Here is a 23,182-nt window from a genome sequence, read left to right as displayed (position 1 = left end):
ATTAGAACACCAGTAGATTTTAGTACCCTGGTTTGTTTCGTTCACACGCTGCTACCTCCTACTTGAGATGTGCGCAAGCTAGCTGTGAGTTCAACATCTACTTACTTCTAGTTGTACTTTCCATATGTTCTCTTTGCTTTTTTAGTCGAATAAATTAACAACTACGGTCAGCTTCGACAACAGAAAGAATCTTATTCTGAAGGTCATACTAGGCCCCTGTTAGCTAGCTAATTAGCCACCCAAAGAATTAGCCTTGGGTTTAATTTTGACATTTTAGCTTAGCCTCTCGTCCAAATATGGTCACTTTTCACTTTACAATGGTCATAATGCCAAACTCATGGCTTTAAAACAGCAGTCCAAAACCAACAGTCTTTGTTTTTATATTCTTTTTTATGTATTAACGAGGACGCCACAGTCCAAAACGGTTTGAGCTAAAGACTTTTCGGAAATGTTAGTTTCTGATGTCGTTCATTTGACCAAAGTCAAAACTGAAAACCTGAATATTAAACAAAACAAGCCTTCAACTTAAATACTGCATCAATCTTCACATAAAATCTTAATTTAGTGTGACTTGATGTGCACAGTGTCTCGTCTTTGTCCATCACCTGAGCAACGATGAAGCCCAGTCCCCGTATTCATCTTATCCACAATCACTGTCAGCGTGTCAGGAGCCTCGGCCGCAGCGTGCATAATTTGTTAGAGCTGTCACACAGCTTCTGCCAAACACATGTAGGTCTGCTGCATGATAAGATGCTGCCTGAGAAAACATTTTAAATGAAGTCAGGTAAAGGAAGAGAAGCCTGTGTGACACCTTTTGGAGTCTGATGAGGTGGGCTTGGAGTCAGTGTGTCCTCCACCGGGGAAATCAAGCAAGGGCAGAGAGCACGGGAAAAACTGAGGACGGGCGAGTCGTGGCCAACAAGCAGAAAATCCTCTAATTAAGAAAATCTGCTGATGAAATTAAAACCTCTAGATCAGTCTCTCTCTCTCTCACACACACACACACATTTGCAAATTCTTATCCACTGATCTTCTCCAATTAAACCTCTATTAAAATTACAAAGATCTTATCATTTGATTTTAGTTGTCAAACAGACTAATGAAATGCACACATATTGTGTTTTAAAAGTGTTTTGAAAGCTAACCGTTTACATAAAGTAAAGAGAAAACACCAAACCTTTTTACTCAAGCATTTGGTTTATTAGAAATGCTTATTAAATGTTATACAATACAACAGAAACACAGTGGTTAGCACCACACAAAAACACAAGTTTCCATCTTCAGTACAAAGTATAAAAATACCTTTAAAAATAGCACCTTTTCTCTGGCAGGTAAACATGCAGTCGTGATCAGAAACACAACTTCCCCAAACAACAAAAACACATTATGTACAAAATATTGGCAGAAAACTGTGCTCCATTCTTCATATTTAATACAAATGATAAATCTATAACCGCTATATTAACCCAATATAGTTGTGCTTGCATAGTTATGATGAAGAGGAGAGTGAGGAGTGGTTTCAGGCAGCTGCAGTTCTGAAGGTTAAAGTCCGGTTTGTTCTCTGCATAGACACTATGTCCTATTACTATTTGTCTATCATTGTTAGAGTACTTTATGTTAAGACTTTAAAAAGGAGGGTAAAAATATGCTGAGCAGACATCGGTTAATACATTTAGCAGTTCACTTCTGGATCCATTTTAAATGACTTTAGAATTCATAGTGTTTTATTGAAGCTTCTCTAAAGGACTGACTGCAGAAGCATCTAGTTGTGCCAGTCAGTGACGAAGTATCAAAAAGCTCCATATAACAGCATCCTCGCAGTAACTACCAGTGCGGTGAAAGGTGTTTGTGCTGCACGTTAACAAAAATGTCAGTTGCTGAGGGGTCTGCTTGTTATCCTCTTCGCTAACGCAGCTTTTTATCATTAGTTGTTGATGTATCAAGAAGAGAGATGTAAAAATCATGACAATTTATCTACTACTAATATACTACTAATCATGATTATAAAGGCAGCTACACATTGGAGTTAATTTTAATACCAAGCAGCAGTGTAGCGGTCTGCATCAATAGGCCTCCAAACATAAGGGCAAAAACCCAACACAAGAAACCCTTATTAGCGAAGGGACACACTGCTCACATGTACACTTTATACCTCTTTAATGTGTTGGATGTTTTACCACTATTGAGAAAGATAAATGACATCCAACTAAGATGACATCTGTACCCAGAAACAGCATGATATTCATCAGAAAATTCTTAGAAGCAAATATTGACCTTTCAAAAAATCTAAGTGATTTTAAATACCAAAAATGGAATTCAAAGAAGGGAATCTTTCCAAAAGTATGAAGGAATAATTTCTGTTGTGAAAGATTCTGACAGATGTAACCATCACTTAGTTGAAAGATGAGTAAAAGACAACGTGTAAACACACATAATGACTGAACAACACTACAGGCAGCAGCCTCACCATATTGGAGTTTACTGAAGGAATACTGTGTTAGACTGGAAGGTGTTGGACCGTTTGTCCACTCCTCTCTGTAAGCAGACGCAAATACTATTATCTCTATGCAGCATGAAATGGATAATGGTCCTGAAGCACCTTAATACTGTGGCATGGTTTAAGTGTGAAAATCAGGGTGAATTCTGCTTTTTTATCACTACGCCAACAGAAAAATATTTATTACCTAAATGAGCACTTTTTTTTTTTTTTTTTTTTCTCAGGGTTTGGAGAACATAAAATAAGCAGGCACTCTGGTATCCCCTCTCAAACTGGGTTAAGTTTGGTTGATTGTATAGAAACAATAAATAAACAAACACCATAGACATTTGACAAAATAAAGAAAAAGCAAAATATGAAGGCTAACATTCCTGTAGCTGAGGAGGATTTGGTCACAATCACCGTGCTGTCTTCAAGGGACCTGGACCTGCACAAAAGGTCACTCATAAGTCTGCGTACATTCAATACCTGACAGAAGTGTGCCAGAGTGTGTGTGTGTGTGTGTGTGTGTGTGTACCTTCAGCCTCCCTAAGACAGGCCTCCTCGCACTCCTCCAGCTGAAGGAAGCGGTTGTCGTTCCCTTCACAGCCGCTGTAGATGAAGGGCCTGCAGGCCTGAACCTGACTGTTAAAGTACCAGCGCAGAGTGTACCGTCCACAGTTGCCCTCCTCCATGGGCAGCAGGCACAGGTCTGCTGGAGCTGCACGACACACACACACACAAATACAAGTGAGGATTAAGCACGCATAGACACAAAGGAGCACACGCAGCGAGGGAAGGGCAGACCAGGCGAAAAGCAGCAGAGGCAGAGCAGCGATAAAGAGCAACAGGGGACCCAAAACAAGCATTCATAACCACTGAGCTAATTTATAACCAACCTGTCTACTATAATTATTATTATAGATGCATTCTAACTCATCAGCACTAACATATTATCGTATTCTATTGTTCTGTATGCATGTAAGTCAACAGCCAATACAGCCTGAGACATGCAGGGAGGGCTAAACACCAGGCAGCAGGCAGGAGGGCAGAGTTTACCCTTAATAACCCCAGATATGAGAACAGCACGTGAGCTGGTTTACCTTCCCCTGTGACTCTCCTCTTGGACCTGACTGACTTGGACTTGACTGCTTTCACAGGTGTAACTTTGACTGCTCTCTGACCACCAACTGTTGCTGCTTTCTTAACGACAGCACTGGCTGATTTCTTTGCTTCAACTTTGACTGTTTTGGCAGTTTCAGCTTTGACAGCCTCACCTGTCCGCACACACAGAAACACAAAACATACACACACACATTAATGTGACAAAAGCAGATCATACATCTACATGACAGGTCAGGGACTGAGGACGGTGTGTGTGCTTGCAGCAGCCTGCGTGAGGAAATGTGCGAGTCCAACACAGTCTGGTAATGTGGTGAAATGAGCACAAAGTGAAACGCATACATAACACGAGACACGCTCCTCCAGCACAAATTGGATTATGTACTGATTGAATAAATCAAATTAAGGGTCATGAGGACAAATTTGAAACGCCATCTTCTGTTTATCACACAAAACAGCAAAGTTTGTAGCATGTAAAGCAAATGAATTAATGTCAGGGTCACTGCAGGGTGACTAAAATCATTTGGCTGAAGGGGAATCTTGGTATTTAAAGATCTGGTTGTCACCTCATGTTGTGTTGTTTAGTCATAATAACATTTGAGTCAACTTCTGCATTATAGTGGGGGCTAAATTGCGTATGCTAAGAGATAACAGAACACAAACTTGGTGGCCTAACATGGGAGTTGGATGAAGGTCGTTGGAGGTCAGATGTACGTACCTCATCATCCTCTAAAAACTACAAAACCCAAACTTCCACTGATAAAAGGTACCTTTTGGATTTTTGCTCTGGAGCAAGGGTTTCACATTCGCTCGTCAACACTTGGTGTCTGTAACATACCACAAGACATGCAGTGTACCTAAAGAGGAAAACTTCTAATAAACATGGTTGTAAATATATAAAAGTTTGCGAACACATTTGTTAAGACTTAAGCTGCACATACGTATTCTTCTTAAGAACTTCCTGTTGGCTGGTCCAATCGCTTTGTAAACAGCTATTTCTTTATCTTCTGTACTGGGGAGCTGTGTGTGTTCATACCTGTAACTTTCTGAACAGACAGACTTGCCCTCTCTTGCTCTCTTTTCTTAATTTCTTACGCAACTATTTCTGTCAGTGTTTGTTAGTTTTGATTGCCTTCTAAGACAGAGGAAAATGATCACTGTATATCTACATAATAAAGCAATATCACATGAGAGGGAGTGATGTACTGAACGGTTGTAGGTTGCAGCGGCAAGTTACAATCAACAACAGATTACTTTTTGCTCCACCAACTCAACTAGTTCCACAACTAAACTAAAACTGGACTTTTGTTGCCAGGCAACAAAAACATTCCCCTGCACTCTGTGTCTACAGGTTACCACAGATCAGCTGTTTTTTTTCATGTTCATTTATCTGTTTGATTTGATTTACTATCAACCAGTTAAATAAGAGTCTGCTGTGTGATTCAGAGGTCCCAGCTTGATCAATGTAAACATACACGGGCTGTGTCCAAAACTGCATTCTAACCTACTGCCTACTACATACTCAAACAGTATTTACTGCATACTGCCTACTAACCTGACTATTAGGGATGCCGTTTGCATCATACTCAGAGCCATCTTCTCGTATCACTTGACTTAATCGTTTACGTAGGTCCGGTCTAATCTCCGGTCCATCCCCGCCGTAGTAGAAGCTGAATAGCCGCAATGCATTTTGGGGCGGTTGAGTACAACCAGTGAGCTCCCGTCTCATACTCAAACATCTGAGCCGATCTAGTATACATCCGGGCATTTCTCGCATACACAAAATTGCACACTATGAGATGGGAACGCATGACATACTCAGTTTGACGTCACGGTTAGTATGATTAGTATGATAGTATGCAGTTTTGGACACACCCACGGTCTGCTGTAATGTCATTAACAGTATTCAGAACACCTGGCTGAGGCGGAGTGATACACAGAGTGAAAAGTCCCAGTGATGTTGTTCTCTATACCAGCACTCATGGAACGCCTCTTATCCAATCATATTACTTAGGTCGGAACAAACTGTTGTATTACTAGTTCATTGATTAATATCCACCTTCTAGTGTCAGGTTACCACTCTACCTTTCAGTGTGGCTGCTCTGAACTGAAATAAACACGTTTTTTATTTTCAATACGCTCAGACAAAGTGCCACACAACTAGTTCTGGTCAAGAATAACCCAACCCTTAAGGATACACACAAACACACTGTGTGCTGTTGAGGAACGGTGCAAGAAAATCTGACGTTTTTTGGTTTCAAAATCCCCTCAGGGACCTTGTCTTACATTGTTGGAAACATTTCTTTCATGTTTTGAAGTTTTGAAGAGAATATGCTTTTGTGAGAAATATCCAAGTTGTTAGAAAGTGCTATTTCACTGCATGATGTTGGACACAGCATGAAACACAGTACCATCGCTCTGGTTGGCATTGGGAGTGAAGAAGAGCAGCTCGTCCAGGGGGTCGTCGTACGCCTCGACGGAGTAGATGTGCTCGTAGTCCGGGTCGTTGGTGTTCACCACCACACGCAGCTCGCGGCCTGAGAGAGGAGCCACACAGGTCAGATACCTTCACTTCAGACTTACAACCTCTGTGCTTCAGATTAACTCAGCACGAGAAGCATCTAAATACACATACAGAGCAGTCTTTTAAACATAATCTGTCTACATACTGTCAGAAATATAGAATATATAATGTGGGACATAATAAAATTGGAGTCCTCTGTTTTCTTGATGAGAAAACCACCCAGTGTTCAAAGGTCTCCAGACGCAGCACCACCAAGTCAAACCTGTGTGTTAGGGACGGACACGCAGACAGACACACAGATCAAGGCAGACAGGCAGAGCGATGGACGGACGGACGCACTCACCCTCCTCCTCACCCTTCAGGGCCAGTTGTTGCTCCGGCGCAGGCCGAGCCCTGACTGTGGGGAGCTGGGAGCGAATTACTGGGCCTGAACCTGAAAGAGCCGGATACAAGACAAGGAGGAGCGGAAACAGGGACACCGAGGGAGCAGAGACAGGAGGAGTCAGGGAGCGAGAGGGACCACGTACGTGTTACGCAGGAGGGAGGAAAAGGGGGAGGCCAGACAGGTGAAAGAAAGGAGAGTAAAACCTTCAGACACATGAGCCAAAACAACCCCAAAGCACCACAAAATCATTCCACCGTCCAACAAACCCACCGGCTAAAAGGATTTACAGAGTTTTTGTTAGACGAGTCAACATGGATCAATCCTCCAAAAACTGCCTGTAATCCTTTAAGGACTCAAGCCGCTGCTTTATCGACTTGTGTCGCACCCGAGTCAAACCGTTTTGACTCGTTAAATCAGCACTGATTCACAGACTCAAAACATCCCCGACTAATGTATGAAACACATGGATCATCTTTAAGATAATGATAAATATACATGTGTAAAATGCTTTTCATTAATGCTGCATATTTATTAACAGCCTGCCTCACATCACTCATCTTATGCCACCACAGCTGCTGCTTCGCGACGCAGAGGAAGTCCTGCTTTGATTAACGGCTCAGAAAAACACATTAGTTCTAATTTGATTACAAGTTTTTTACACTAATTGTCTTTTCATTCATTTTATTTTGAAATATTTCATATAATCCGTAATGTGTTTTGTGTATGTGAGGCGGCAGGAGGCAGTGGGCAGTGGTAGAGTCGGTCGTCTCTCAATTGGAAGGTTGGGGGTTCGATCCCTGACTGCTAGAGTCACATGTCGAAAGTGTCTTTGGTATAGACTGTATAAAAAGATTGACGACATGACAGCTCCCTAAAAGTGAAGCCAAACCCTCTCTATCGCCCCCTGCTGACTGGCTGCAGTATAGGTCATAAAGCCCGCCTCCTCCATGTTAACAGATGGGACATGAGTCAAACTATAAAATCAAAACACACGGCAAATAAATGTTTGTCAAACATGGTTTCTGTCATTATAGTTAGTTCTTATAATGCTGATTTACGTCCAAGAGTTAATTTTTCGGACAAGTTTTAATTAGTTATTTGATGCTGTAAAAAGGATGATTGACAGCTCCTGCAGACGATCTGTTCTGGATTAGCAGAGTAGAGGAGGAACGGCGAGAGGAGACGTAACTAAAACAATCACTACAGTCGTTGAAGTTTCCATATCTGTGAACGTCTGCTTCAGACCAACACAAGAAGCTGTTCTGCTGTTAAATACACCAACGTGTGGGATCTTTCTGTTTATTTCATTAAGTTAAGTGTGTGTTTTGGTTCGCGGAAGTGGCTGTGGTGGCTCTACCTGCCGATCTCTACTGTGCAGCTCTGGCTCCAAATGACATGACACCATCGCAAGATGGCAACGGCCGCCACGGGGGCTATTTTGGCTTTAATTTTAGAGTAGATGGAGATGCGTCCATCTTTATATAGGCCTACAGTCATTTGTCCTTGGGCCTGACACTGAACCCCAAATTGTAACTGAGGGAACAGCCATCGAGTATGAATGTATTTCACCTGAGTGGAGATTGGCACTTAGGCCTTTGCTATCAGTGTGTGAATGTGAGTGCGAAAAACCTGGCGACTTTGTCGGTGTAAATGCCGGCAAACAGAGCTATTTTTTGTAGACAAGGTTAAATATTAATGCAAAATAAATCCACACATAAATGCTAATCGAGGGCATATGCATGGAAGCATTTCACATAAAGAGATAACATATAAAATATATGAGCCTGACTGCTTTCAGTACAGACTCTGCTGCAGCATATGTGGTACAGTACACCCATGTGACTCATGCTCAATCACACCCCGTCTGTCCAACCCTCTCTCTCCTGCTGCAGCCGAGCGGCTCACTCACCTCCGCACGCTGAGGACCGGACAGATGGACAGGAAGGACGGGAGGAAGCAGAAAGAGAGGGAAAAATAAAGGTCAGTTAAAAAGGAGTGATTGCATCGCCGTAGTTCTCTGAGGCCTACACTTTATAGAGTTAAGCTAAAAGGCTGTGACTCACATGTGATCTGAAAGTTCAACTTGGGGACAACTCAGTTATAAATGAGCAATGCGAGCTGCATGAAAGACTCACCACAGTGCTGACTCATCTCTGAGCGAACGTACTCTCTGACCTCATGCTCCTGGATTCAAAATAAAAGGGGAGGAGGAGCAAAACAAAGTTAAAATCCCGACGGTAATATCAACTGTCGTTTTGTGTCAGCATCTTCAGATTGAGCCCCGAGGTACGCGTCGAGCACTGACCGTCATGCCTGGCTCCCCTCTGTCTCCCTTGGTTCCATCTGGGCCCAGCTCTCCCTGCAACATGGACAGGTATCAGGACACATACGACCCACAGAGAGGCTCCAAGCACATTAATTCATTAGATTGGGAGCAGGTGCTGCACATGGACTGAATGCAAAGTCAAAGGGAAAGGTTAAATCAGAAAGAGTGACTCATACAGAAAGATCTTTAAAAAATGGGTGGAATTGGTTTATCAGCCTTTACACCCTTTGTGGTCCAAACCATGTTTTTAATGAGGGAAGAATATCCTGGACCCGGCTAGTACTTTTCCACCTTCTTCCTTTCCTTTGCCAAGAAAACAACCAGCAGACACTTACCTGCTCTCCTCTCTCCCCCGGGATCCCTGGGATACCGCGTGGACCCACCATGGCGGGACCAATTGGACCTCTCTCTCCCTGACGCACAGGAAAAACACAATTACAACAGGTCTGCAGTGGAAAAATGTAGCATACAACAAAAATAACAGCCCCCCAGCCACTGTTTCACTAAACTCACACTTAGTTTCAGTTTAAATAAAGACTATCTTTATACTGTCAGTGCAGTCCAGGTACATCTGGTCTTGAACCAACACTGCAGGAAATAAAACATGTTGTGTATCAGCATGGAGTTAATGAATACATGTGATAATGCATCTTTATTTAAATGCACATCTCAGCATCTCCTGTGAATATAGGCCTTTGGTAATATTTGCTTGTACATGCTGAATGAGGACTTTTATTTTGAAAATATTGTATACTTTGATTGCTACGTCGATGTGGGTCTTCTACTTGCACTAAAGCAAATATTGTTCAGGAGAAACGCTGAACTTGAATCACGTGTGTCTCAGTTTGAAAAGGTTCATCCATCAGAGAGACTCGACGTGGCCCTGCTCTCCTGTCACCTGCTTTCTTTATGCACTGGATGATCCAGCAGACAAGCCAGTCAGACACGGGCCCATCAAGCTGTCAATCATCGCGGAGCATCAAGAAGCAATACGCGGCAATCAAAGAGCAGAAGCAGTCAGGTGGAGGAGACGGAGGAGAAGCACTGTATTGTTCGTCAAAACTGTCAAAATAAAAGTTTTTGTTGCCACTACGCCACCAACACCTGACTGCTGAGATATTACTTTACTTGTACTTCTTCACCATCAGTCAGAATTGATGTTACACCTTTTAGCTTGAATAATAAGAGACTGTTGAAACGTCATTGTTTCCTGTCCCGTCTTCTCTTCTCCCTGAGGTCCAAGTGTCAAATTAACCGTCTTCCAGCCAAAGTAAAGATTATCACCTTCTGTCCCTGGAGCCCCTCTGGGCCTTTAGCACCAGCTGGTCCCTGAGTGCCAGTCAGACCCGAGGCCCCGTCTACTCCTCTTGGACCAGGAGGACCGGGTACACCAGGAGGACCCTGCATGAGGCACAGAGACCATTAGTGATGTATCACTTCCTGTAGTTTAGAGCATGAAGGATGATCATACAACGAAATTACACTTTAAGAGCTGTATGCACACATTCTACTGCAGAAGTTTAAAGGGGGGTATAGTGCTAATTTCAAGCTTCATATTTCACTCCCTGTCGAGTAGCTTAGCATTAGCATTACCCTCATACAGCCTCTGCCTGAAACGACTCAGTCAGCTCTGTCCCTTTAACAAAACCCGCCCCTACAAGCCCACTTTCTTCTGATTGGCCAGTTCCCTGAAGCCTGCTGAGGCTGCACTTTGTGACATCACAAAATGCAGCGTGTAGAAAAAGCTGTGTGAAACCTGATGTTCACAGCAGCCTGCAGACTGAGCTGAGAAGCCTGGGGATCCAACATACTTTTACCGACAGATTTGAAACTTCACTCACATTTAGTCTGGACATCCAACATTGTAACATTATATATACGTCTTAAAATGTGAAGCAGCATAACACCCCCTCTTTAAGATGTTAGTAACTCACCCTTTCACCTTTCTCTCCCTGAGTTCCTTTGGGCCCTGCAACTCCGTCAAAACCGCGGTCACCCTGAGAAGACAAAGAAAAGTGTGCATTTGGACACTTTTTTTTTTAACAAAGTAAATATATATGTAGGGCACATACCTTGGGACCAACTATTCCTTCTTTCCCAGGCGTTCCTGGGGCGCCAGAAGGTCCCAGCTCCCCCTGCACAACACAGAAAGCAGACATATAAACAGCACGTCTTAAAGAAACGCCCAGAGACATACGGTGGTTGAGATGATGCCTGTTTTTCCACCTCAGATATTAGTCATACCTGTTCACCTTTCCTTCCTGGTAGACCTGATCGTCCATTTGTACCAGAATCCCCCTGGACACAAACACTCTTACTCATTACATTTTCAAGTACTCACCACACAGGACAGAGAAAGACGCTTGTTTAGGTAAAAAAGTATCTATTATTTCACACCCCACACTTTCAATATCCCAGTTAAATATCACTGAACAAATTCTTCTCTCCCCTTCCTTCTCCATAAATCCCAACATCAATCCCACCTTGTGTCCTTTGGGTCCATCGCCTCCACAAACCCCCTTGGGTCCTCGGTCACCCTGGAAACACATAAAGTCCATCACTGACAGACACACATGGAGGTGCTTGTGAGTCACAAAGGGACAAAATGCACCGAACCGTCCAGACATTGAGTCGGTCCTCTCCCCCACCACTCAGACTAAATCACTGTGTCTGAGCACTGACTGTACACACACGGTGAACATGAACGCACAGAACTGTAATTTTCCCCGATGACAGATGTTCAGAAGAAAATGTCGAGTAAAAGCACGATAAGTGACAATACAGCTGGAGAGGACTCAGAGTGGTGATGTTGTCTGTTATTATCTTCAAAGCACACACTGACCATGTAGGACCTACAGGAAGTCTCAACCCAGTCTTTATCTAGAGACTCTAAAAGGTGGCTAGTAATCCATGAAAAGATATAACAAAGTCGGAGAATCATCTTTAACAGCTGGCACACACACAAGAAATCCTTTCAAACAACCAGCCATCTTTTCTGTACTCGACTCTTGAGATACTCTGTATTCTCATGCTGCTAGTTCTACTTTGAAACAACTAGCATTGTTGTTTATTAAGGTATCCTACTAAATCTTCTATTATGTTCAACCATATAAACAGAACAAATTAACTTCAGAAGAAATATTTTGGCTAAATTAGAAGGCAGAAAAAATGCTCATGTTGATAAGAAAGGTACAGCTAGCAGTTGTTTAGCTTAGCTAAGCAAGAAGGAAAGCAGCTAGCCTAGCGTTGTTTAAATCGACAAAATCTGCCTACCACAATATCTAAACTCATCAATAAACCATCGACCATCGGATATGAATGCATAGATCATTAACTTTCAGATGGACGTCGCTTTGGACAAAAACGTCTGCTGAATGAAATTGTAACATTGTTAAACCAATGCAGTTCAGCGTTTTCAGTGTTCTCAGCGCTAAACGCCCTCTGCGTCTGCTGTTTTTTCAGTTGAAAATAGTTCAACCCCGCCACGCTCGTCACTGTCACTTCTCCCTCAATGACTAATCAAAATCAAGAAGGGGCGGGACTTCTGATATTAACTTTGTCAACAACAATGACGGAGGAGAAGCTCATCCTCCATCGTTTTTTGTAGGATAAAACTTCCAGGAATCGAGCTGCTGCTAATGCCAGGACACGATTCCTTTCCTTTGTTTTTATGTTCTCTTTGTTAAATTTCCGTGAATAAAAGCAAATATTAAGCATACAGAGCAACAGTAACAATAAGCGCCTGTGAGAAACATTGAAATTGAGGTCGTGAGCATTAGTGGACACAGGCCCTTATGGGAAAAACTACTGTACCGATTTTCATGAAACATGTTAAGCCCCTGAAACGTTGGAGTAAATCTTGATCTAACTCACAAAAAAGCAATAATATTGACTGAATTTAATTTGTATTGTTTGGGAAATATACCATATATAGTGGTCATACAAAGTGGTTGTGGCTGCAGATTAGCATATCATAAAAGACTTTCCCGTCTTTATGCTACGTGAGGTGTACCTCGGAAATTTGAATAAGCATTTTTTCCAGTGTTGAAATATTCCTTTAATATCTCATCCCCTGCCTATTTTTTAATCTAACCTTTGACCTTCTCAGAGATGTCTGATTGCTTCTGACGTGTTTTGCTTGTGTGCGTCAGACAGGCTATATTTATTGCGTGCCTTCTCTCTCTACTTATTTCTCCTGCTGGTCTCTCTTGCAAGAAATTCACTGACATTACCTGATTAAATAATGATAATAAAAGTAAAAACCTTGCCACCTCTGAACCGTCGCCCGCTCCTTTGATTGGTTCAGTGAATCAAACTGAATTCAAATGAATAAATGAAGTGAAAGAGAACATCTTTCAGGCTGTGCAAACACCAATTTTCAGGTGGGAATCATCACAATTTCAGTGAAAGCAAATATTCTGCATGAATATTTCTAACAGAATTAGTTTTAATTCACTTCAATCACATTCACTTTACGCTATTATCCAGTTGTGACAGTCAGCACCGACGCCTGAACGAAGCTTCAAGGTTGAAACCGCACAGAACAAACCAACATCTGTCTCCTGCCGACACGTGAACAATGACAATACCTTGATTCCTCTCATTCCAACAATACCGAACTCTCCCTTGTCCCCCTTATGCCCCAGCAGCCCGTCTTTTCCTGGTAAACCCTGAAAGACAAAACAAAAATCATCCCTCCTCCTGTCAATTAAAGAGAAAAAACACACACAAATAATCTGCATTTGATTCATTGAAAAAAAACACAGACCGATTCACCGGGTACTCCAGGCTGGCCGGCTTCTCCCTGCAGACAGGAGACAGAATCACAGTTATTAGAGCAGTGAAATTATGACCTGCTGTGTCTCCTGTCTGTCTCTGATTTAATCACAATGATCGTCCACACTCGGTGTCACTCGCCTTCTGTCCACCGGGGCCACGGGCGCCCGTGAATCCAGTGGATCCTCTTTCCCCCGGCTCCCCCCTCAGACCCTGATACCAAATACACACAAACACAGACATATGTATATTGATCATTTGTGGTATCAATACTGTGACATCTTATCTTCAGGTATTGGTTACTATGGAAGCCCTTAGCGGACATGCATCCATACATTTTATTAACTGCGTTTTCCCGTCATAACGAGTCATCTCCGGTTGTTTTCTTGAGATTTCGACTTCTTTATCTCGTTATCTCAAGATAACAAAGCTGGTTTTCTCGTGATAACTTTCTTACGATCTAGAAAACAAATCAACAGGCTGGTCACTGATATTACAGACCAGGACATGCCATGCTGCCATTGCCCGCACTGATGAGGAAAGTTAAGCCTCTTTGTTTGATTTGTGCCTTTGCATCTCTGGGGGTACCAGTTACGATCATGTGACGATGTGGTGGTGCCGCATCGATAAGAGGTAAATAAGTTGAGATCTCAAAAAGTGATCAGAAATAACTCGTTATCACGGGAAAATGTGGTACATAAAATGTAAGGATGCATGTCCGCTCAGGGCTTCCGTAGGTTACAGCAGTATCAGAATGTTGTTTAAATGGGATCTTGTTGTAACGTGTTACAGTTATTTGATATTTTTAAAAGGCAAACTATCTGAAACAGCTTCTCAATTCAGCAAAAAATGTGTGGACAAATATAAATATATGTTTTTTAATAATAGAATAATTTCATGAATGATTCTTATCAAGTAAAAGTGCCTAAAAAAATCTGTGATTTCAGCCTGCATGTGTCAAACGCTGCTAATCTGGTGGCTTTTTTTGTTTGTTTTTATCAGTAAAATTTGACTGTCTTTGGATTTGGTCAAACACAGATGTGCATATTTCACTATTTTCTGGTGTTTTCTTCACAAGATAAATGGAGGACAGACAGCATGACTCAAACATGATCATTAGTGCAGTATCAGCATTAAAACGGTCACAACTCTTGTCTAAGAGTAAACAAATTTACCGGCTCCCCTGACGGTCCCTCTTGACCCTTCACCCCTTTTTCTCCCTGCACACCTTTGGGTCCCCTGTCACCCTAAAAAGGAACAAGAGTGAAATCCACAACAAGCACAAACACATACACACTGCACAAACACAAAGTGGATGTTTGACTGTATTGAACAGTTTGCACATCCAGTTATTCACTGACTGTTTCTCCTTTGTTGCCCTTTTCTCCAGCAGGTCCTCCCACCAGCACGGTGTCCCCCTGTGAGAGACAGGACAGATGTTCAACATCTGGCTTCACCCGACAGCCAGAACATCAACACACAATGTTTCATCCTGTGATGGTTTTAGAGGAAGTTTGGCTTCAGCCCGCCTCAGGTGAAGTGGTTTAAAGGGCGACAAAGTTTGTGTAGGGAAGAGATTATGTTGAATAAAGGTTGAAAACCGGACTTTCACACAGGCCCGTATGAAACCACTGAACATGGGTGTAGTACACATCGTAACAGAGCTTATCAACATTGTGTGTATTCATAAATTCCCAGTTAATCTCATGAAAGAATATGAATTTTCTTATTTTCGTCATATTTTGTACCCCTGTTGTTTTTATAAACATAAACAAATAAACAAGCAGCAGACGGAGGGAAAGAGATGGGGAGCCGCTTATTAAACATTACAATACCCACACACCTTCTCTCCTTTGTCACCATGCAGCCCGCCATCTCCCTGTGAGAGAAAAAAAAAGAAAGATTGAAAGCAAAATATTTCATCGAGGCGTGTAAATTAAATTCACTACTTTACATGAGCACATCGCCGGGGGGACAAAAGCCCGCGTGATGCCACATATAAATGGTAAAAGGACTGGATGTGTTCACCTTCTCTCCTCGAGCTCCTCGAAGCCCCGACGGACCCTGATGAACACACAAAGACACAGACACCACGCTCCATTATATACGTATATGTATGTGCGTCTGACTCTCAGGATGTACTGCTTGATTATGATGGGCTCCTGAACACGATGAAAGGGAACAAGGGCTATTACATCATTAGTTCATAATCTAAGATACATTTAGTCCCCGTGAAGAACAGCTCTTCTGTAAAAACAATGAAGCTTCTCTTTATGCGTCCGTCGGATGGCGTCCTGGTGAATTAAGCTGACAAAGATCCTTATTGAGAAATCTGTCCGTGAACATCGTGTTCCTGCCTAATGGATGAAAGAAGAGCACTTTATGTTTACCGCCAGTCCTCTTTCCCCATCCAAGCCAGCGCGACCCTCCTCTCCCTGAGACGTAACAGACAGAGAAAGGCACACACATACAGCCGTGTTAGAGTCGATCACCTGGAGGCAAATTTAGATGAGGTCACATTTCGGTGATAGAGTGATGTCTTACTCTGGGGCCTGAGTCTCCTCTCTCTCCTCTGGGACCGGGGACCCCAACGCCAACTTCCCCCTGGCAACAGAAATAATATGGACACCCTTCAAACGAGCTCATTAACATTTAAGCAGAGAGAAAGACATATGTGTCAAATGGGATAGTCACCTTGTCCCCTTTGACCCCGTTGGTACCGGGCGTGCCCTGAAACAAATCAAAGATCACACTTGTTACGGCCCAGTCCACTTTTAAAATACTACAAATCCCAACATCATAATTAAGCAGGAGTAAATATGGCTGCTTTTATCTGAACCCAACTACCAGAGACACAAACAGCATCAACACTCACAGCCTGTCCGAGAGGTCCAGGAGGACCAGGTGGTCCCACATTGCCGACTCGACCTGCAAATCCTTGGAGACCCTGAAAACGAGACCTCAGTATTAAAAAAAAAGAAACACCACAGATAAAGAGACTAAAACATATCTGTGATCAGCAGCTCCACCTACCCTCTCCCCCAGTGGTCCAGGAGGTCCTGGCTGTCCACCCTCTCCTCTTGGGCCAGGCTGCCCGGCACCGCCTGGCTTCCCCTGCAGCCCAGGAGGACCAGCTGGCCCAGGAAGGCCCGAATCTCCCTGAATTAAAGTTAGATTTTGACCCGTGGCACATCAGCGAAATCTCACGATCAGACCAGAGAGGTACCAGCTGCTACTCACCTTTAAACCCTGAGGCCCATCCCGGCCAGGAGGACCTGCCAGTCCGATGCCCTTCTCTCCCTGAAACACATGTTTTAACACAACTGTCACATGGGTCGGGTTTGATTTCAAGCTACTTAATTAAAAATATGACAAAAGCTCACCTTGTCTCCCTTTGGCCCAGAAGATCCCTTCGCCCCCTGCAAGCAAAAATGAGGGTGTGAAAAAGTGCAGTTTTAGTTTGTTTAAATAGTTTGACTAACTTTTTTATGCTCCCCAAATATCTGTTTGGCTTTCATCATTATTCTGGTGAAGACACGTTTGTTTGTCATTACAGTCAAGATGTCACATTAACCTGAAGGAGGACAAATAATCAACACCTTGGGCATCACAGGAGATTACAGTTGACACTTTAAGATAGGAAGTCTGCAGACTTTAATCACACTGCTACAGAAAGAGGGATGATTGAGGTAAGATCACATAATTGGACTGGCTGAGAGAAAGCTTGACAAAAGCATCCTGGTTGAAAATGTGAGGGAACAAAACACATATTGTTTTACCTTTTAAATGTATTTTATGAGAGTTCCTGTTAACAGAAGGTCATACCATTCAGACTGAACTTTAAGAAGACCACGTCGACATAAGTGGATGAGTAAAACCTCCATTTGAAGAGACTATTTGCACGTGTCCTCCAGCAAAAACATGCTGCACATTTGATGACTTATATATAAAAAACTGCGCTGGAACGAGAGGAACTTCATTTCAACAATTTCTTCTGCGAAGAGGCAAAAGTCATAATCATAGATCACGTCACCTCAGTCCCTCAAAGCCTCCACTGGCTCCCCATTCAATAGAGAGTGATAGAGTTGTAACTGTTTACTTTGATATACATATAAATGTCACTGTGACTGCTTTACACTGTTTATTTGTTATCCTCCTTTATCACGTAAAGTGCCTTTGAGTACCTTTGAAAGTGCTATACAAATAAAATGTATTATTATTATTATTATTAATAATAATATATTTAAGATTATTTCAAAACTAATCTTACTGAATCCTAAGATTTTTTTTACTGAACTTATTTCCAGAAAAAAACTTAAATAAAGTTAGAACAATATTTATAGACCTGTTATAGAGCTAGCAGCATTACTGAGCTCCCAAAGTACTGTTTATCAAGGGCGTAAATGACACCTGTCAGGAGCAACAAGCTTAATGTGGTGTTTTATCAAGCTTATGAAAAAGTAACTAAACCAAGTACTTGAAGCTCCTGCGAGGAACTTTCAGTTTGTGTTGATTTTGGCGCCCCCTGTGGACAAAACTGTACCTCTTGTCTCTTCTCTGATTTTGTCCGGTACATGCTTAAGTGGTGTTTTATTTTAACAAAAATCATGTCATATGTGTCACTCACTTTAAATGTTTGCCCTGGAAATGTAAACAAAGGCAGCGTTAATCGCTCCGTCTGCCCCACCAGCGGTTTCAGGCATTAAAAATAACTATATAGAAATAATCAGTCTTGTTGCTGATGGTCTGGTTTACTTTTGTAGCTCATATAGAGGCATCGGAATTAATTTCAGTCTGTTTCATATGCAGCTAAAAACTCCTCACAGGAGCTTTAATTCAAAGTACACATTGGTTAAATAATTGTTTAACAATAGTTTTAAATTGTTCAAATACAAGCCACGGGGATTTAATTCACTTTCTTTTCACACAGTTAAAATCTGCTGTACAATTAGCAGCCATCTGTTCTCTTCAACCATCAAATCCAACTAGATTGAATTTTAAATTACACAATACTGACGCTATTGTTATAGTGGCGTCAAATCACCATGATAGAAAGATGATTGCATTAAAGTCTTGCGTGTGAAGATATACAGTATGAACACAAACAAACGTTCAGTACAATAACATGTGAAAGAAAGGAACACTTACATCTTCACCAGGCTCTCCTGATTCACCATCCACTCCCTGGAACAAAAACAGATCACATGTTTCCAACATGTTAACATATACAGTTTGTGCCTCTGCAGCGTGACGGTACTCACCCTCTCTCCTTTGATGCCAGCAGCACCTTTGTCTCCCCTGACGCCCTGAAAGACGCCATAAATCATTCAGTTTGAATAAAAGAAACGCTGTTAACACTCTACACCTGACAGTGTGGTTTGGTCAGACTCACTTTTTCTCCAGGTAGGCCTCTCTCTCCGGTGATGCCGGGCAGTGTTTGACCAGAGAGACCCTGCAGCAAACAAAATTAAGTCAGATGCATTCAGCTACTTTGTTCCGCTTCATCTTATATCATGTAGTAGTCTCTTATTTCCAGACAAGGCTTCAACAGAGTCCTCTATACATCTACAGTCAAGTGCACGAGGGGCAGAGAGAGGGGAGATGGTCCATTAATTGATCATGGATGGCTTGTGACCTTGACCTTTAACCTTCAACCACCAAAATCAGATCAGTTCTTCCTTAAATCCAGGTTTATTTTCATGTGTAATTTAAAGAAATTCTCTCCAATGATCTTGATGTATTGTGCTAAAAAGAGCAGGTCGGACGTGGGTATAGCACCTGAAACATAATGCCTCTGCTGTCACCATATAAAAGGTATAAAAAAAGGTTTACGCAGCCAGTTGGATGTTAATGACAGTGACTCACCCGCTCTCCTTTAGGTCCGGGGGGTCCAGCCACAGCCTGTAAGAGCAAAGAAAAATGGGAGGAAATAATAGTAATTACCTGTGTGGCGTACTATGGGCTCTTGTTCATGAATAGACGTAAATGTGTACTTAAAAGCCTTGGTATTGAAGCACCATGCCGGCCCTGCCATTAGCTTTTTCAGCTGTTAAAGGTTAAGAGCCTTAGTGTCTTTTAATAGGACAGATTGCTTGATCATAGTACTACACCCGCCTGAACATGCCTGCCGGAAAACATCATGGAATAACCCGAAGACACAAAACTCTATGTATTCCTTTACTTCCGTTTAAGTGGGCTTGCTAATACTGAAAAAAAACTACACAGCTAATTCAAGGAACAGTTTGCTAATGTCGTCGCCCAGGAGTTCCTTTGTGACCGACACTGTTTTAGTTTTTTGGTAAAGAACGCTGAAATAGACTAAAGTGAAACCTCTTAAAGTCTGTGACAAAAAACAAACAGGTCTCTTATCAAAGTCCACTGCAGCCTCGGTGCTGGAAATGTAATGTGACTTACTCTTTGTTTTCTGTGTGTGAACAAATGGTAGAGCAGCCGAGCAGATGGACAAGTGTTTACTGGTTATTTATCAAACCAGTGAACTCACTGACAGTGTCAGCGCGGCTCTGTCCGAGGTGCTGAACCCGAGGCATTCAACAGCGAGGGAGCCGTCCGAGACACTCGTCACCATTCAGGTCAAGATAACAAACAGCAGGAGAGGCAGCGAATACAGAGTACCTGGCGTGCTGTGAGCTCCATGTTTTTGTCTTTCACTCCAGACACTTTTTACCAGCAGAGAAGCTGCACTAACTGAGTCTTTAAAAACAACAACAGGACAGTTTGTCTGGTGGACATGACTGCAACATCGCTGATTTGATTCTAGCCAGAGACCTTTGCTACATATCACGCTCCTCTTTCTGATGTTACTATATTATATTAGAACAAACATTCTTAAAGAGATGGTATGATGCTGTTTCACATTTTAAGACATATATATAATGTTACAATGTTGGATGTTCAGACTAAACGTGGGTGAAGTTTCAAATCTGTAGGTAGTAGTATGTTGGAGTAATCCCCAGGCTTCTCAGCTCAGTCTGCAGGCGGCTGTGAACGCCAGGTTTCACAGAGCTTTTTCTACACGCTGCACTTTGTGACGTCATAAAGTGCAGCCTCAGCAGGCTTCGAAGAGCTGGCCAATCAGAAGAAAGCGGGCTTGTAGGGACGGGGTTCTTAAAGGGACAGAGCTGACTGAGTCGTTTCAGGCAGAGGCTGTATGAGTGCCAGCACAGAGCACCAGTGTGAGAAAAATGAGTTTTTTTAACTGTAAATTATGCTAAGCTACTCGACAGGTATCACAGAGGGAAATATGAAGCTTGAAATTAGCATAATACCCCCCCTTTAATAATATGTATATATATATGGTAAAGAAAAAAGCATCATGTCACAAATGAGCTCCTCTGGTGTAGCATGACAACAGCTCCCTGCTGCCATACAAACTGTGAAACATCCGATTCAGCCTCTTGCAGAGGACTTTAATCAAGTTTTATAAGCAAACATTGTCAAAAAGAGAAGAGATTGGATGAAGAAACATGACTGGAATCAATAAATAGGTATGAGAAATCTGTTTAAAAACCAATTATAATAACCAAAGTAAAGTTGATGATAATAAAAGGTAATAGACGTCCTTTGGCTGCTTAACCGAACAGCTCGAGCGTTTCTACACGCTGCTAAACACTTGACCCTTCATCTGTAAAGCAGCTGTCCAACATCTGTACAAGCTAGTCGCTGAATTCCAATCATAAAGCTTCAAAAACACTGCAGTGGAGATTAAGCAGCTGCTAAATGTGTGTGCTACTTCACATCATTATGAAATCTGGCAGCACACCTCATGTATCCAAGAGCTGCATAACAAAAAGCTGCGCTGCAGGCCAAAAAGTTTAATTTCTACTGGCTCGGACAAGAGAGGGAATGTGTTGCACCGGCAGCAACAGCGGAAAAAGTGATACAGTGCATATCATTTAACAAGATAAGGTCAGGGGCATCAGTTTGATACAGGTTTATATGATGAGATTAGCCTGGCTGGTGTTGAGGCTGGATTTGCATAGAGGAAGTTGTGTATGTATGCAACCTTGTCTGTCATTTTCAGTCTCACTGAGCTGAAATTGAGATCCTCATTGGCAGAATTGGCACAGACACTGCCAACCACAGCCAATCTCTATTAACACATGTCTGCAGTCACTGGCAGGAAATAATAATTCAGTGTTAGTGGTGCAATGCGAACAACTCACATTTGAACGGACATGGGACTTCATCTGGAGTTCACGTAACTAAATCGTAAATCATTTTGGCAGCCGACTAGTTTGAAATTTTAAGGAGTCGCTCAGTCCATGTGAGTCGATGCTAAACAAATCTTCAACTACAACAGCATCATGCAAGGGTCAAGAATATTGTGTAGGGGGGAAAAAGGGGGGGGCCTTTTGCCACCAAAAGAGCTCTGACCCGTCAAGGCATGGACTCCACTAGACCTCTGAAGGTGTGCTGAGGTGTCTGGCGCCAATACGTTAGCAGCAGATCCTTTAAGTCCTGAAAGTTGCGAGGTGGGGCCTCCGTGGGACTTGTTTGTCCAGCACATCCCACAGATCGAGATCTGGGGAGTTTGGAGGCCAAGTCCACACCTTGAACTCGTCGTGTTCTTCAAGCCATTCCTGAACCATGTTGGCAGTGTGGCAGGGCTGAAAGAGGCCACTTCCATTAGGGAATATTGTTTCTATGAAGGGGTGTACTTGGTCTGCAACAATGTTTAGGTAGGTGGTACGTGTCAAAGTAACATCCACATGAAGGCAGGACCCGAGGTTTCCCAGCAGAACATTACCCAAAGCATCACAATGCCTCAGCCGGCTTGCCTGCTTCCCAGAGTGCATCCTGGTGCCATGTATTCCCCAGGTAAGCGGCGCACATGCACTAAGCCGTCCACATGATGTAAAAGAAAACGTGATTCATCAGACCAGGCCACCTTCTTCCACTGCTCCGTGGTCCAGTTCTGATACTCACATACCGATTGTAGGTGTTTTCAGCAGTGGACTGGGGTCAGCATGGGCACCCTGACCAGTCTGCGCCTACGCAGCCCCATACACAACAAACTGTGATGCTCTGTGTGTTCTCACACATTTCTATCAGAACCAGCGTCAATGACCCTGTCGCCGGTTCACTGGTTTTCCCTTCTTGGACCACTTTTGGTCGGCACTGACCTCTGCAGACCGGGAACACCCCACAACAGCTGCAGTACTGGAGATGTTATGACCCAGTCGTCGTGCCATCACAATTTGGCCCCGGTCAAAGTCGCTCACATCCTCATGCTTGCCCATTTATCCTGCTTCCAACACATCAACATCGAGGACAAAATGTTCACTTGCCTCCCGACATATCCCACCCACTGACAGGTGCCATTGTAACGAGTTAATCAATGTTAGTCCGTTGACCTGTCAGTGGTCATAATGTTGTGGCTGATCGGTGTATGAATTGATGCAGTTCAGTCCAGACAAGCTTTTGCCACTTGCAAACTGACAGGCTGCTTCAGTTTTTAATTAAACACTTGAGGCAATTTTCCATAAAACTATGCAAGGATTTAGCTGAAATTCACATCCATGGCTGGTTATTTTTAGTATTGGAGGCACCACA

General features: G+C 42.7%; 1 protein-coding gene across 1 annotated transcript in view; it reads right to left on the bottom strand.

Moving 5' to 3' along the window:
* Positions 1 to 1,205: 1,205 nt before the first annotated feature.
* col7a1 (collagen, type VII, alpha 1) overlaps positions 1,206 to 23,182 on the bottom strand; it is a 70,250-nt gene continuing 48,273 nt past the window's right edge. The window contains exons 88-119 of the mRNA XM_069677947.1: positions 19,475 to 19,510; positions 19,002 to 19,061; positions 18,871 to 18,915; positions 18,758 to 18,793; positions 16,993 to 17,028; positions 16,850 to 16,909; positions 16,643 to 16,768; positions 16,485 to 16,556; positions 16,304 to 16,339; positions 16,154 to 16,213; positions 16,000 to 16,044; positions 15,638 to 15,673; positions 15,453 to 15,488; positions 14,971 to 15,027; positions 14,785 to 14,856; positions 13,751 to 13,822; positions 13,602 to 13,637; positions 13,423 to 13,503; positions 11,317 to 11,370; positions 11,078 to 11,131; positions 10,906 to 10,968; positions 10,768 to 10,830; positions 10,118 to 10,234; positions 9,169 to 9,246; positions 8,813 to 8,866; positions 8,643 to 8,691; positions 8,417 to 8,425; positions 6,466 to 6,555; positions 6,010 to 6,135; positions 3,580 to 3,753; positions 3,015 to 3,197; positions 1,206 to 2,924 (exon numbers count right to left, since the gene is read on the bottom strand). Of these exons, the coding sequence (XP_069534048.1) occupies positions 2,896 to 2,924; positions 3,015 to 3,197; positions 3,580 to 3,753; positions 6,010 to 6,135; positions 6,466 to 6,555; positions 8,417 to 8,425; positions 8,643 to 8,691; positions 8,813 to 8,866; positions 9,169 to 9,246; positions 10,118 to 10,234; positions 10,768 to 10,830; positions 10,906 to 10,968; positions 11,078 to 11,131; positions 11,317 to 11,370; positions 13,423 to 13,503; positions 13,602 to 13,637; positions 13,751 to 13,822; positions 14,785 to 14,856; positions 14,971 to 15,027; positions 15,453 to 15,488; positions 15,638 to 15,673; positions 16,000 to 16,044; positions 16,154 to 16,213; positions 16,304 to 16,339; positions 16,485 to 16,556; positions 16,643 to 16,768; positions 16,850 to 16,909; positions 16,993 to 17,028; positions 18,758 to 18,793; positions 18,871 to 18,915; positions 19,002 to 19,061; positions 19,475 to 19,510 (2,145 nt within the window). The 3' untranslated portion in view covers positions 1,206 to 2,895. The remainder of the gene's footprint in view (positions 2,925 to 3,014; positions 3,198 to 3,579; positions 3,754 to 6,009; positions 6,136 to 6,465; positions 6,556 to 8,416; positions 8,426 to 8,642; positions 8,692 to 8,812; positions 8,867 to 9,168; positions 9,247 to 10,117; positions 10,235 to 10,767; positions 10,831 to 10,905; positions 10,969 to 11,077; positions 11,132 to 11,316; positions 11,371 to 13,422; positions 13,504 to 13,601; positions 13,638 to 13,750; positions 13,823 to 14,784; positions 14,857 to 14,970; positions 15,028 to 15,452; positions 15,489 to 15,637; positions 15,674 to 15,999; positions 16,045 to 16,153; positions 16,214 to 16,303; positions 16,340 to 16,484; positions 16,557 to 16,642; positions 16,769 to 16,849; positions 16,910 to 16,992; positions 17,029 to 18,757; positions 18,794 to 18,870; positions 18,916 to 19,001; positions 19,062 to 19,474; positions 19,511 to 23,182) is intronic.

The sequence above is a fragment of the Semicossyphus pulcher genome, unplaced genomic scaffold, assembly GCF_022749685.1.
Source record: "Semicossyphus pulcher isolate SPU_LCO1_2020_fin unplaced genomic scaffold, fSemPul1.0.p SCAF_3, whole genome shotgun sequence".
NCBI lineage: Eukaryota > Metazoa > Chordata > Actinopteri > Labriformes > Labridae > Semicossyphus > Semicossyphus pulcher.
This window is presented reverse-complemented; position numbering and strand designations above follow the sequence as displayed.